The sequence below is a fragment of the Lactuca saligna genome, chromosome 4 (assembly GCF_052625555.1).
Source record: "Lactuca saligna cultivar CGN05327 chromosome 4, ASM5262555v1, whole genome shotgun sequence".
Taxonomy (NCBI): domain Eukaryota; kingdom Viridiplantae; phylum Streptophyta; class Magnoliopsida; order Asterales; family Asteraceae; genus Lactuca; species Lactuca saligna.
In genome coordinates, this window is record NC_136420.1 from 26,844,545 (window position 1) to 26,857,441 (window position 12,897).

A 12,897-nucleotide genomic window follows, 5' to 3' on the forward strand; every position below is an offset into this window, starting at 1 on the left:
TGATATTTGATCAGTGGTTGTGAAGAACATGATGAACATGATTCTAGGTTTTTTTGTTAGTTTGATTTTGGTTTCAATTTGAATGGTCTCTCATCCTCACACATCTGGAATGGAGGTGAGTTTTGTGGGTTGAAGAGAGAGAGAGAGAGAGAGAGAGAGATGAAGAAAGTAAAAAAGAGAGAGTGGGGAGGGGTTACGGGTGGGTAGATAATTTTTTATTTTTAAAATTTAAATGTATTAATATAGATTTAAAAAATAGAAAAAAATGAAAAGGGTAGAATAGTCCTTTCAAGTTGTTCAGGGATTAAAAATACGGAAAAACCTTAATTTTAGACCTTCTATGCAAATGAGAAAGTTTTTGGACCTCATCCAATTTTTTTTAATACCACAGGGACCATTCTTGCAGTTATGTCAAAACAAAATAACATAAATAATAATAATAATTGTAACGCTTGGTTCCTGGTACGCATTTAACTCATTTATTTATTTATTTTGAAAGGACTCGACGAGTTGGTGGCCCTAACTCGTTGAGTAAAGGGCTGAATATGCGTAGGGTTTGAGCTTTCTACTCGGCGAGTCATGAGCCACGACTCGATGAGTAGCTCGACCAAAGTGAAACCCTAATTTTGGGGTTTTGCATCCTATTTAAGCATCTTAATCGTCACCCCTTGGCCTCATTTACATTCTCCTTGTCCCAAACCCAAATCCACGAAACCCTAGAGCTTTCCTTGAGTGCGTGAGCCATTTTGAGTGATCTTTGTGCATTTTTGAAGCTTGTAAAAGAAGAAGAAGATTAAGAACTCAAGAAGGAAGGAGTAGATCCAGAAGCTACACTCCATTTGCTACATTTTCTGGTAATCAAGTCTCTAACTTGATCATTCTTTTCTTAGATCTATTTACTTCCTTTTTAAGAGGGTTTTAGTTCAAGAACCTTGGTCTTTGGGATTTGGAAGTCCCAAGTGACATATATTTTAGATCTGGGATCTAGGAGGGGTTACATAGCATAAAGATGAAAACTTTATGACCATGGAAGCCCTATGCAAGCTTTTAAGCATTTATATGGCCTTTTTAACTCTAAAAGGCCATGCATGGAAGCAAGCTTGAGACTTCACATGATTAAATGATATCTAGGCCCTAGATTTTGGTTTTCATGCTTTGGTTTGCGATATTAATGCTTTTTGGACAAGATCTATGTCCTAAAAGAATTAGTGTTTTAGCCAAACCCTTCAAGAAGGGCTATCAATGGGTAAACCTGGAAACTTTACCCTTAAAAAGGTCATTTCTAGTGAACAAGCGAAGTATGGACTTTGGATCTAGAAAACAAGGGCTTAATCTGTTAAGATGGCCAAACAGACAGAGGGACTCGTCGAGTCCATAAGGGAACTTGACGAGTCGGGTCATGTTGTTCCGTTTAAGTTTAAGGTGGGACTTGACGAGTCTGTAGAGGGACCCGACGAGTTGATCCGCCAAATCGCGACTATGAGCAGCTCGATAGGACTCGACGAGTCGGAGGAACGACTCGGCGAGTTGAGTCGCGATTCCAGGATTTCTGAGTTAAAGAGCTCGACGAGTTGAAAGGTTGACTTAGCGAGTTGGTCAACCCAGAATGTTGACTTTGACCATAACATTGACTTTGCCCAGGGGTAAAATGGTCATTTTACCCTTAGATAGATTTTCAGTTTTTAACTAAATGTTTTGTAATTGTAGTCGGGGAGTCGCTGGAGCAGCCATCGGAGATTCCTTACATACAAGTTTAGTATTTAGTTTGAGAAGTGAGTTTTCCTTAAGTAGGAACGGGTCGAAGGCACCAATGTCGGCCCGTTTATGTATATTAGCGTATGTCGGACTTCGGTCCGATGCTGGGACTAGCCCGATGTAGAGTATGTGTTCCGGATTTCGGTCTGATGTCAGGATGGTCCCAAGAAGTTTATATGTATGCTTGATGTCTTTGTGATTCATGCATGTTATGTGTTACGTGTTTCGGGCCTAGGTCCCATGCCAGGGTAAGCTCGATGTATGTTATATGCTTATGTTATGTGTCTATGATATATGATATGTTGTATGTATGCCGAGGCAAGCCCGATGCCGAGCGGGGACCGATGCTAGATGTGGTCTGATGCTGGGCAAGAGCCCTATTCCGGGTAAGTCGATGTCGGGTTCGTCCCGATGCAACTGGGCAGAGTCCCAAAGTGTATGTTATATGTTATGTGTATGATATGTGGTAGTTTGGGGGAGCTCACTAAGCTTCATGCTTACAATTTTCAGTTTTGGTTTCAGGTACTTCTGGTAGCAATGGGAAGGGCTCGGGATGATCGCATGGCGCACACCATAGTTTTCTAGCTTGAGATATTTTACTCTGATATTTTATATGATATTTTGATACTTTGACAGTTATTATGATGTTTTTGAGATACATGGTTTATGATGTTTACTTGATGATGATATTTATGGTTTTAATAATAAATTAAAAACAAAAGTTTTGTACCGTATTTTTAGGATGCTTCAATAATAATAATAATAATAATAATAATAATAATAATAATAATAATAATAATAATAATAATAATAAAACAAAAAAAGCAACAAAAGACAAATGACAAATGAAACAATACTAAAAAACAAGAAAAAGACAAAAATAATAAATCGACATGGGTTATTTAAGTCAAATCAGGAGGGGTTTAATTGTGAATTTGATTTATGTTAACTCAATAGCGGTAAAAAAATTGTTATCTAAAACTACTGCTTGATAAATAATCGCAAAAGTCATATGATTTTCGTTCTTCCCCTATTACATTTTGAATTGCATCCCACACCCTTTATGCTTGCAAATTAACTCACATTTTTATAACTCACACCAAGTAGTTCAACTTTATGAGCATAAGATAGTTTAACGTAACACTACCTTCCTTCCCATTTCTTTGATCACCTTCACCTTCAGATGTGGCTATTCTTAGAATATACTTGGGCATACAATAACCTCTCTCTAATAATACTTGTTACAATTAATTTATTCTTGAAACTAATAAGATCAAATGTTTGCTTGTTAAATGTTAAAATTAGTTGTCAAAACAATTGGGCTTTCTTGTTGTGATATAAAGGAACAATAAAGGAACAAAGGGTATGAAGCCAAAGCTTAATGTTTTTTATTAAACAAAACAAACGATATAATCGAATGTACATTATACTACTTGAAAAAATAGAAAAAGTTACAATATGCATGCTTACATGATGAGAAGAACCACATCTTATATAACTTAAAACATCTAACATTTAAATAAAAAAGTTTTATAAGTAACATACAAAATACTTAATAAAACAAGGGGAATGAGGTTCCACTCCACATTGGACTAAAATGAAGATATGAGATGACATAAATCTTAAACATACCCTAAACCCCCAAATCTAGGAGAGAGGTATGGTGGAGTAGGAATGATGGATGACTCATCCATCCTTGGAAATAAATATTCTAACCTAGCTATCACCATGTCACCCATCATTGTATAACATTTTTTATTTCAATAACTTTGGGTGAAGGAGAATGAAAAGTTATACATTTAGGTTGAGAGTCTAGAGAAATATGTGACAAATAGGAAGCAATGTTTTGTTACTTGTTATAGTTAATGCTAATCGATTAAAGAGAAAATGCTTAGTGATAGTAAGTGATATGTTTTTTTAGTGTGATCATTTTGTGGAATGTATGAGGAAGTTAAAAAAATCTAGTTTGGTGATGAAAGCGGTGTGAGTAGCAACTAGCAAGGGAAGTGTGTGATAAGTACCAATCGGATGTTGTTAATGAGGAGTTAGCGAACTATCTGGTTGATCGCACGAAGGAAATGCCAAAGGCTCTTGAAGACCTTGTTGAGGCAGATTATCATGTGTTATTGGATATGGGAGCTATGAATATGGATACTATTCGCTTCCGTTTTCAATCTTTAGTTGGGGTCTAATTGACTGTTGTGAAGATTTGGTTGTGTTCAACTTTTGATTGTACTTTTTAGACATTTTTTTTACTTTGATGTATGAATGTGATGATTTTGAACAATAATTTCTTTGGTATGTGTTTGGGCCTTTTAGTGTATGGTTTTTTCTATTAGCCCTTTTTTGCTGCTTAAGGGTTTACCAATATGGGGATAGGCTTTGGTTTTATACAATCGGGGAAAGACCAAGCTATAATGTAGACAATCAGTAACGTTTTGGTATTTTGGTCGACCACTCAACATCATTGGAGTGTTTTTTTTTTTTTTTTGTTGCTTAGTATATAATGAACTAGGCGAATGCCCGCGCGTTGCGCAGAAACACCTATATAGTTGAAGTCTTTACAAATATATGTGTTTTTAATATAACAATAACGTTGTTAAATTTGATATAATAATTTGTATATACTAAATTGATATAATATATTGATTATTTTGAATTATATGATAATATATAAATTTATTATAACTTCATAATCTCAATCATTTGAATAATTTCTACTCGCGAGTTACCCATGAATAAAATTAAATATAATATATGATTTGATGTTATTTATAGTTGTTTTTATTGTTAATTAATTTTTTAAAATTTATCTGCTTAATGTTTTAAGTTCTATCATTATAATTATTTAAAACATCAAACGTTGTTTTTTATTTTTTATTATTTTAAAGCTAACAATATAATTATTTATATATATAGAGTTGTTTTTAACTATTCTTATTGTAAGTTATTTTAAGTTACTTATTTGGAAACTTTTAACGATTATAAAAATATATTTAAGAAATATTTTAGTTAAATTGAGATTACAATTTAGTTTTTGCTTTTATCACTATAATTTAACACTTTTAACTATTTACAAAATATTCTTTACCTTTTTAAATGGAACTGAAAATTTATTTGAGTTGACATTGTAATGCGCATAAAAACCTATATAGTTGAAGTCTTTACAAATTTATATTTTTTTAAATATAACACTAACGTTGTTGTTAAATTTGATATAATAATCCGTATATTAATTTGATATAATATATTGATTATTTTGAATTCCATGATAATATATATATACATCTATTATAACGTCATAATCTCAATCGTTTGAATGAACTTCTACTCGCGAGTTACACATAAATAAAATTAAAATTATATATGATTTAATATTATTTATAGTTGTTGTTATTGTTAACTAATTTTTTAAAATTTATTTGCTTAATGTTTTAATTTCTATCATTATAATTATTAAAAACATCAAACATTATTTTTTTATTTTAAAGATAACAATATAATTATTTATATAGAGTTATTTTTAACTATTGTTATTATAAGCTATTTTAAGCTACTTATTTGAAATTTTTTAACGATTATAAAAATATATTTAGGAAATATTTTAGTTAAACTGATATTACAATTTAGTTTTTGTATTTATCACTTTTAACTATTTATAAAATATTATCTGTTTTTTTTAGTGGAACTTAAATTTATATTTAAGTTAACACCGTAATGTTATATTTAAATTAACAATTTAATTATTTTGTCCAAATTGTTCAAAAGTTGTAGTTTTAAACTGATAATGGTTTACATGCAACAACATTTTAAATCTAATAAATTAAGTATAATATGTTAAAATTTAAAGACATAACTTTATAAATAGAATTAAATATATTATTTTAAAATTAAATTTTAGTCTATTTATGATTACACTTTAGGTTTAATATTTATTTAACTTTATTAACCAAATTACAATCATTATTAAAAAGACACTACCATTTATCACTTTTAACTATTTATAAAATAATATTTCGGTTGTTTAAGTTAAAAAAAATTAATATCTAAGTTGAGACTATAATGTTATATTTTAATTAATAATTTAAGTATTTTATACAAATTGTTCAAAAATTATACCTTTAAAATGATAATGGTTTACATCCAACAATATATTAAAACTAATAAATTAAGTATAATATGTTAAATATTAAAAAACATAATTTTATAAGTAGGAGTAAATATATTATTTTAATATTGAAATTTAGTTTATATATGATTACACTTTAGATTTGATATTTATTTAACCTAATTACCAAATTATAATTATTATTATAAAGAAATTAAAAAATCATGAGAGTTTCAAATGAATGTGGTGAAAGAAAAAAAGAATGGGGGTTTCAAATGCTTGAGATTTAAGAAATAATACTAGCTTTATAAGTATGTATGATACTTATTTTACTTTTATTTTTTATACATCTAACACCATCTCATTCATTACTATTTCATTTTATCGTTTCAGTTATATTGAATTATAATATTTATTATTTCTTTATAATTAGTTTACTTTATTAAACATTTAAAACTATTTTATTTACAAAATATAAAATTTATAATGACACATAATATTTGAATGCTCTTTTTACTTTTATAATTATTACATAATATATTTTTTTTCATATTTTATATATTTCAAATAAAGATACAATAGTTGTAGTTAAAAACTAATGTCTATTAATATTCTTCTATTAAAATATTTCATATTAAAAAATAATGTGTTTAAAAACAATAAATTAAAAGAGGAGTTTTATAAAACATTTTTAATTAATGAAGATGAATTAGTTGGACATGTAAAAACTATAAAACTTTTTCGAGAAAATATATTTAATTAATAATTAAAATTAGTAAAAATATTATAAAACAATAATTTAAATCGTTATAGATGCTCCTCATACACACATAAAAAACTAAAAAAATATAATAAAATTCGCGTGAAGATCATGCAGAGCAAAAACAATTAAATACTACGTCATTTGAGCTACAATATAACACAAATTTCATATCTACTCAATATCCAACCTATTTTATACACCAAAGTTACAAGTGTGAATACTATATACAATATAGGGGTGGTTGATAATAAGATACCAATATTTAAGTATAGCAAACAATAAATTTATAATAAATGAGTAACAAATAAATTTATGTTTAACCACTTGGGTTAATAAGATACCAATATTTAAGTATAGCAAACAATAAATTTATAATAAATGAGTAACAAATAAATTTATGTTTAACCACTTGGGTTAATAAGATACCAATATTTAAGTATAGCAAACAATAAATTTATAATAAATGAGTAACAAATAAATTTATTTAACCACTTGGGTTGTAGTGATTTGGTAAGGCATGTGGAAGATATGGTGGATAACCTATTGACCCATGTTCAAATCCTGGCACCACTCAGTCCTTGTGGTCATGGAGGTTCGCCTGCAGTGACTCCAGGGCATGAAGCAAAGCTTTATGTTTGCAGCGGGGGATTAGTCGGTGCGCGAAAGTTGGCCCGGAAACCTTCGTTAGGGAAGTTCCCTTTCCAAAAAAAAAAAAAAAAAAAATTTATATGCAATCATCATATATCTGAGATTAGTATAACTTTGAAGTTATCTTTTATTTGTTTTTTGTTAAATAATTTGTAAAAATAAGATACTTTTATTAAATATTCTAAATAAATTAAGTAAATACATTTAGATAACAATAGTATAAAATAAGAATTAGAAAGAAAATAAGAAAGAAAGTGGTTAATATGTAATGCAATTCTTAAGTTAAGTGAGTTTGTAAGACTGGAAACAAAAATGAAAATTAACTTATAAAATTTTATTAGAAAATAAAAAACTAAAAATCTTGTAGATGGAAATTTTATAAGACTTGGAAATATTTAACACCATTATCTAAATAACTAAAGTTAACAAATTTGAACAATAATTTATTTCTATAATAAATTAAAATAAATACTACGAATATTTGATTGATTTAAATGTTAACGACCCACAAGGGTAACGAACTTTGGTTTTTGTCTGCATTTAAGTAACTATATTTTTTCCGTATACGTTTGATCAGTAAACTTGTTTGATCTGATCAAAATAGGTTAATATTCCTGATAATTACCGTTGATATTACCCTATTATGAATAGGTCAAATGTGTACAAAAAAAAATGTTACCTAAATATAAACAAAAACCAAAATTCGTTAGAAAAAATAACTATCATAGACTATGTGCACTTTAGAGGTCTATGTATTTTTTTTACGTTGTTAGTATGTTTTTGTGGGTGTCAGACATTGTTAGCATGTCGTATTATCATGTCATACAGTCATGTAGTATTGTCATGTTGTTTAGGTCATGTTAGTGGATCTAAAATCATCACCCACAAAAACATACTAAGTTAAGTATTAAGACATGTAAATCGCACATATTCCATAATAGTTTTTTTGGGTAACGGACTTTAATTTTTGTTCATATTTAGATAATCATGTTTTGATTCGTACACAGGTAAACTTGTTTGACCTTCATAATAGGTTAATATTACCGGTAATTTCCATTAATATTACCATATTTTGAACATGATAAACACATTTATTAGTTAAACATGTACAAAAAAAACATAGTTATTTAAATACCGGCAAAAGCCAAAATTCATTACCATATTTATCTTATATCATCAACCTTTGATTTAAAGACAAACTTCATTACTTGACTCTTGTATGAATAATTAACCTTAGTCAAATACCAACAGTTGAACATAATTCAAAAATCCACATATTGAATTTAAAACAAAATATTTTGTAGATTAAAACTAATATTATCAGTATATTATAATATGATATAAAGAATAAAACTAAACAACTTAGGAACAAAACTTGACCAAATGGATATTTTTTCTTTGTTTCAAACCAATGCAAAATTCTACACCAATTAGTTCTAAATCATAATCAACTTTTATGTTGTTTCATTTAAAATTACTTTCACTTATAGCATCTATGTCTTTTTTTTGCTTTATCTTAAGTACGATGTATTTAACTACATGAACATTTTAATACCTTATTCCAAATTTTAGAATAGAATATTAACTTTGAGACAAACCAAAATGCAGCTTTCTTACATGTAATAAACATGTCATCACATTTCCTTTTTGTACAAACCAAAATATTACTTTTTCTATGCAACAATTATGTTACTATACACTAAATGTATACTCATATATGTAATTTATGATCATACCTTTCAATTAAAAAAAAAAAACTGTCAGATCAAGAAAGTGTCTCTAATTTTTATATTAAAAATTGTTGATTCATTCAATAAGAGAAATAAAAAGGGCAACAGACATCCCCATTACTAAAGAAGTCAACTGTATCACACTAGTTTTTATTGAACAACTTCCATTGTTCATTTCTGCCATCACCCCCACTGCTATATATATAAATCCACCTGCTGTAAATCCCTGTTCATTTTTTTAATTTTATCAAAAAAATAAAAATAAAAAAAATCACTTACTAATAATATCAATAAATGCTCATCAAAATTATAGTCATTATAAAAAGTCATACCTCAATCAAAGATGATTGCCCTGGATCTTGTCCCCATAACAATGCCTATTATTTGGTCATTGTTAGAAAGTTTTCATTTTTATTTATCATTTTAATAATTAAAAAAAAGAAAAAGAAAAAAAAGAAAACTAACCAATGCAGTTCCTGCTAATGCCACCAATGCAGAGAGAAAGTTAAAGAACAGGGCTTTAAAAACACTAAAACCAGACCTCACCAAGATCCCAAAATCACCAATCTGAAATAATTAATTCTTTTAATGATAATATATAAATTGATTAAATAAATTTAATAAAAAGTTTTTCACTTTTCATACCTCTTGAGGGAGTTCATGTGCAAGAAGAAATAGTGTTCTTGACCACCCACCTACAGACCCGTATAAAAGAAAAGCACTTCCTAAAGCCATTCCATCTGTGAAATTATGCTGCATTTTATTTATTTTTATATATTTTTTGTTAGCTCAATGATGAATATTTATTTATATTTAATAAAAAAAACAAATGGTTAAGAAATAAGAAGTTAAGAAGTAAGAATCACATACAACACCATCAGAGAACAGATTAAGATAACCAAACACAAGACTTGATGAATGTGCAGGTTCAGTCCCTGTAATGGAATTTGTTTCACTTTTTGGTCCTTTCTCATCAATCTTGTCACCATTAGTACTAATGTTTCTCTGTAAAGTAAATAATGATATAAAATTTAGCAACAATATTTGTATATGTTTTTATAAAGATTGATAAGATAAAGATAGTTTACCTTGCGAAGAAGAGATGATTCATCTTGTGTTTGTGTTTTTAAAGATTCATTAGATTTGTCATCATCATTGACATTTTCCAGTGATTCATTCTTCTTATGGTGATGATGATGATGATGACCATGAGTCCATGAATTAACTCCTCTTGACCTTTCTTCAACATACCTCACAATCTTTTCCACAAGAAGAAAAACAACAATTCCAACTGCAGTGAAAATGAGAAAATCAAGAGCCTTTCAAGATATGATGAAAGTATTTCATAATTCATACACATTATTACTTACACAAAATGGATAATCCAATTGAGAGATCTTCAATGGAATGGGAATGTGAAGGGGAATGATCATGATCATGGGTATCATCCGTATGGTTATCATGTGAATGAGAATGTCCACCACCTGATAAATAAATCTAACTATTTAACTATTAAATACAAAATGTAAACTAATCAAGAATGTATAAAGTTTTAAAATGAATTTCAAATTCATGTTTTAAAATACCAAATGCATGTGGCAATTGATGAAGAAAAGCATCACCAAGCATGGCTCCTGCCTGAAAAAGCCAAATGGATAGAGAGATGAATGATTTAGCAATGGAAAACCTAACATTGGTAAGAGAAAAAATGAGAGATGAAGAATCTAACCCCAAATACAGCAAGTGAATCGACAAATGTCTTTGATGGTTTTCCTTGAACTGCAGGAATTCAGAGAAATTGTGGAATGTTTAATTGAAAAGCGAATCGAAATTATAGAAAGAAAAAGAAGTTGATGGTTAAGCAACTCACAGAATATCAATGGCAGTAGAATCAAACAAATAAGAGAAGCCAAGCTCACCAACAGTGAACACCCCATTGCATGAATCCAAAGCCCTATCAAAGTGCAAGAACATAACGAGTATTCAAAAATTGCACTACAATATCATGGAGTTTGCCACAAAATGCAAACATTTATCATTAATCTTCAAAAATTTCAGAGAGTGAATGAACAAAGGCAAGGATGAACTAGGTTTTCAAACGTAACATTACCAACACCAGATAGCTCTGAATCTCCACCGTGATGATGATCATGGTGGGACACAAATTCCGATCTAAGATCGTCCTCTTCCGCCAGTTCTTCCGGCAGCTTTTTCCTCCCCAAATGATGATGATGACCATGGTGATGGTGATGGTCATGCGAGTGGTCACAGTTATGATGATGATCATGAGATTCATGAACCTCCGGCTCACTAGAGTGCTGACACTGTTGCCCGAAACTCGCTTTCAAATTAAACCCAATCGTCAAAACCAAGACGATAAGTAAACTACAGATCTGGTTTTTAGATTGACGAAGCGCCATTGTTATCGGCTTGTTGTATTGGATTCTGGGAAGGGTTTGTTCTGTTTTTTTTGGGGGGGTTTCCAGAATTTAAAGCGTGTTAGGTTTTCTTCGGGAGCTTTCCAGATTAATAGTGTGTTAGGTTTGGGGCATTGGATTTCAAGAAGAGCGACGTTTGCAGGTGCCTTCAATGGTGATGAAACAAACAATAATAAAGAAGAGGATTATTATCCCGACGATGATGCCAAACGTTACTGCATCCATAAAATAAGGTCACCGACGGCAGCAACCGAAGGCATGTTTTTAGGAAGACAACCTCCGGCGAGTCGGCTTTCCCCCCAAAAAAAAAAAAAAAAAAAAAAAGTTTGAGTCTTCACTTGGGCTTGTGTAGGGTTGGGCTCCTTTGTTAAAAGAGCTTGACCCAACTTCGAAATGGCAAATATAATGTAAAAATCTATTTTTAGTTTTATATATTATTACATTATTATTATTGGGAGAATTTCGTATATACCCTCGTTAAACAGCTAAATATCGTATTTGCTCTTCTTAATGTTTTTTTAATATCATATATATCCAAATCTATTTTTTTTATTTTTTTATTTTTTATTGATTTTTAATTTTTTTTTGCCATTTTAAAATCATTAAAGCTAAAAAAACATTTGAAATAGACAATTTTGCCCTTCTTCTAATTCCAAATCATACACACGTTAACGGGGATTATTGATCGCAGATTCATCCTTCCGTCTTCCTTCCTATCACAGCCTCCTCCCGTCTTGCAGCTTCCTTTCGATCGCAGCTTCCTTCCGATCGTAGCACACAACATCCGTCTTCCCCCTATTGTTGCGTAATCATATCATCGCATCAGTTAATGTCGACTTCACGCTATTCCTATTTTCCATCTCTTCAATTTCGTTTTTAGGGTTCCTAGTTTCATTTGTTCAAATTCTTTTAACAATCAACTTAGTTATGTTGTATTTGATAGCTTAGTTGTTTTGATTTGAGCTACAGTCAGGTTTCCAGTGAACTTCTTTGTTAATTCGATTTTGGTATTACATAAGCGTACCATGTATTTTGCTGATTGTTAAATCTTTAAAAGTATGTTTTGTTAATTCGATTTTGGTATTAGATCAACCTACAAATAAGCCTCATATGTCTACGAGGCCAAGAAAGAAAGAGGCAATGAAAAAACATAAGAAAGTTACTGTAGCTCATGAGATAAAAACCATTCCTGATTCTGAACAACATGAACAAACCACAACTCCTCCTGTTTATGAACCTGGGAAGATCCCAATTCATGAAAATCAATGGTTTGAACCCTTCAAGTGGTAGTGAGTTAGTAATTACAACTTGTTAGAATAATTTATAACAAATTCAGAAGCTCTTTTTGATCATCTTATAGGTGTCTTTTATAAAGAATGTGACTTGTGGTTGATGATTAGATTAGGTTGAGGAACAAAGAAAGAGAAGAGAATGACTGTTGGTTTTATATATTTT

The 12,897-nt window shown here is 29.8% G+C and overlaps 1 protein-coding gene across 1 annotated transcript; it reads right to left on the reverse strand.

Annotated features, from left to right (window-relative positions):
* Positions 1-9,039: 9,039 nt before the first annotated feature.
* Positions 9,040-11,741, reverse strand: IAR1 (ZIP metal ion transporter family). The gene is made up of 11 exons (XM_078989494.1): positions 11,115-11,741; positions 10,875-10,958; positions 10,734-10,783; positions 10,591-10,642; positions 10,375-10,488; positions 10,093-10,295; positions 9,875-10,009; positions 9,650-9,757; positions 9,470-9,571; positions 9,337-9,381; positions 9,040-9,230 (listed from the first exon to the last, which is right to left on the reverse strand). Exons 1-11 carry the CDS (start codon positions 11,422-11,424, stop codon positions 9,081-9,083), a joined length of 1,353 nt encoding a protein of 450 aa, XP_078845620.1. The 5' UTR covers positions 11,425-11,741; the 3' UTR covers positions 9,040-9,080.
* Positions 11,742-12,897: the final 1,156 nt, after the last annotated feature.

Bases quoted from the DNA above. Each gene is read 5' to 3' on its own strand.
- IAR1 (XM_078989494.1), bottom strand. From the start codon at position 11,424: ATGGCGCTTCGTCAATCTAAAAACCAGATCTGTAGTTTACTTATCGTC. The intron at 10,296-10,374 runs GTAAGTAATAAT...TTTTCACTGCAG, and splicing joins AATTGGATTATCCATTTTGT to TTGGAATTGTTGTTTTTCTT. The intron at 9,758-9,874 runs GTATGTGATTCT...AATAAAATGCAG, and splicing joins ATCTGTTCTCTGATGGTGTT to CATAATTTCACAGATGGAAT.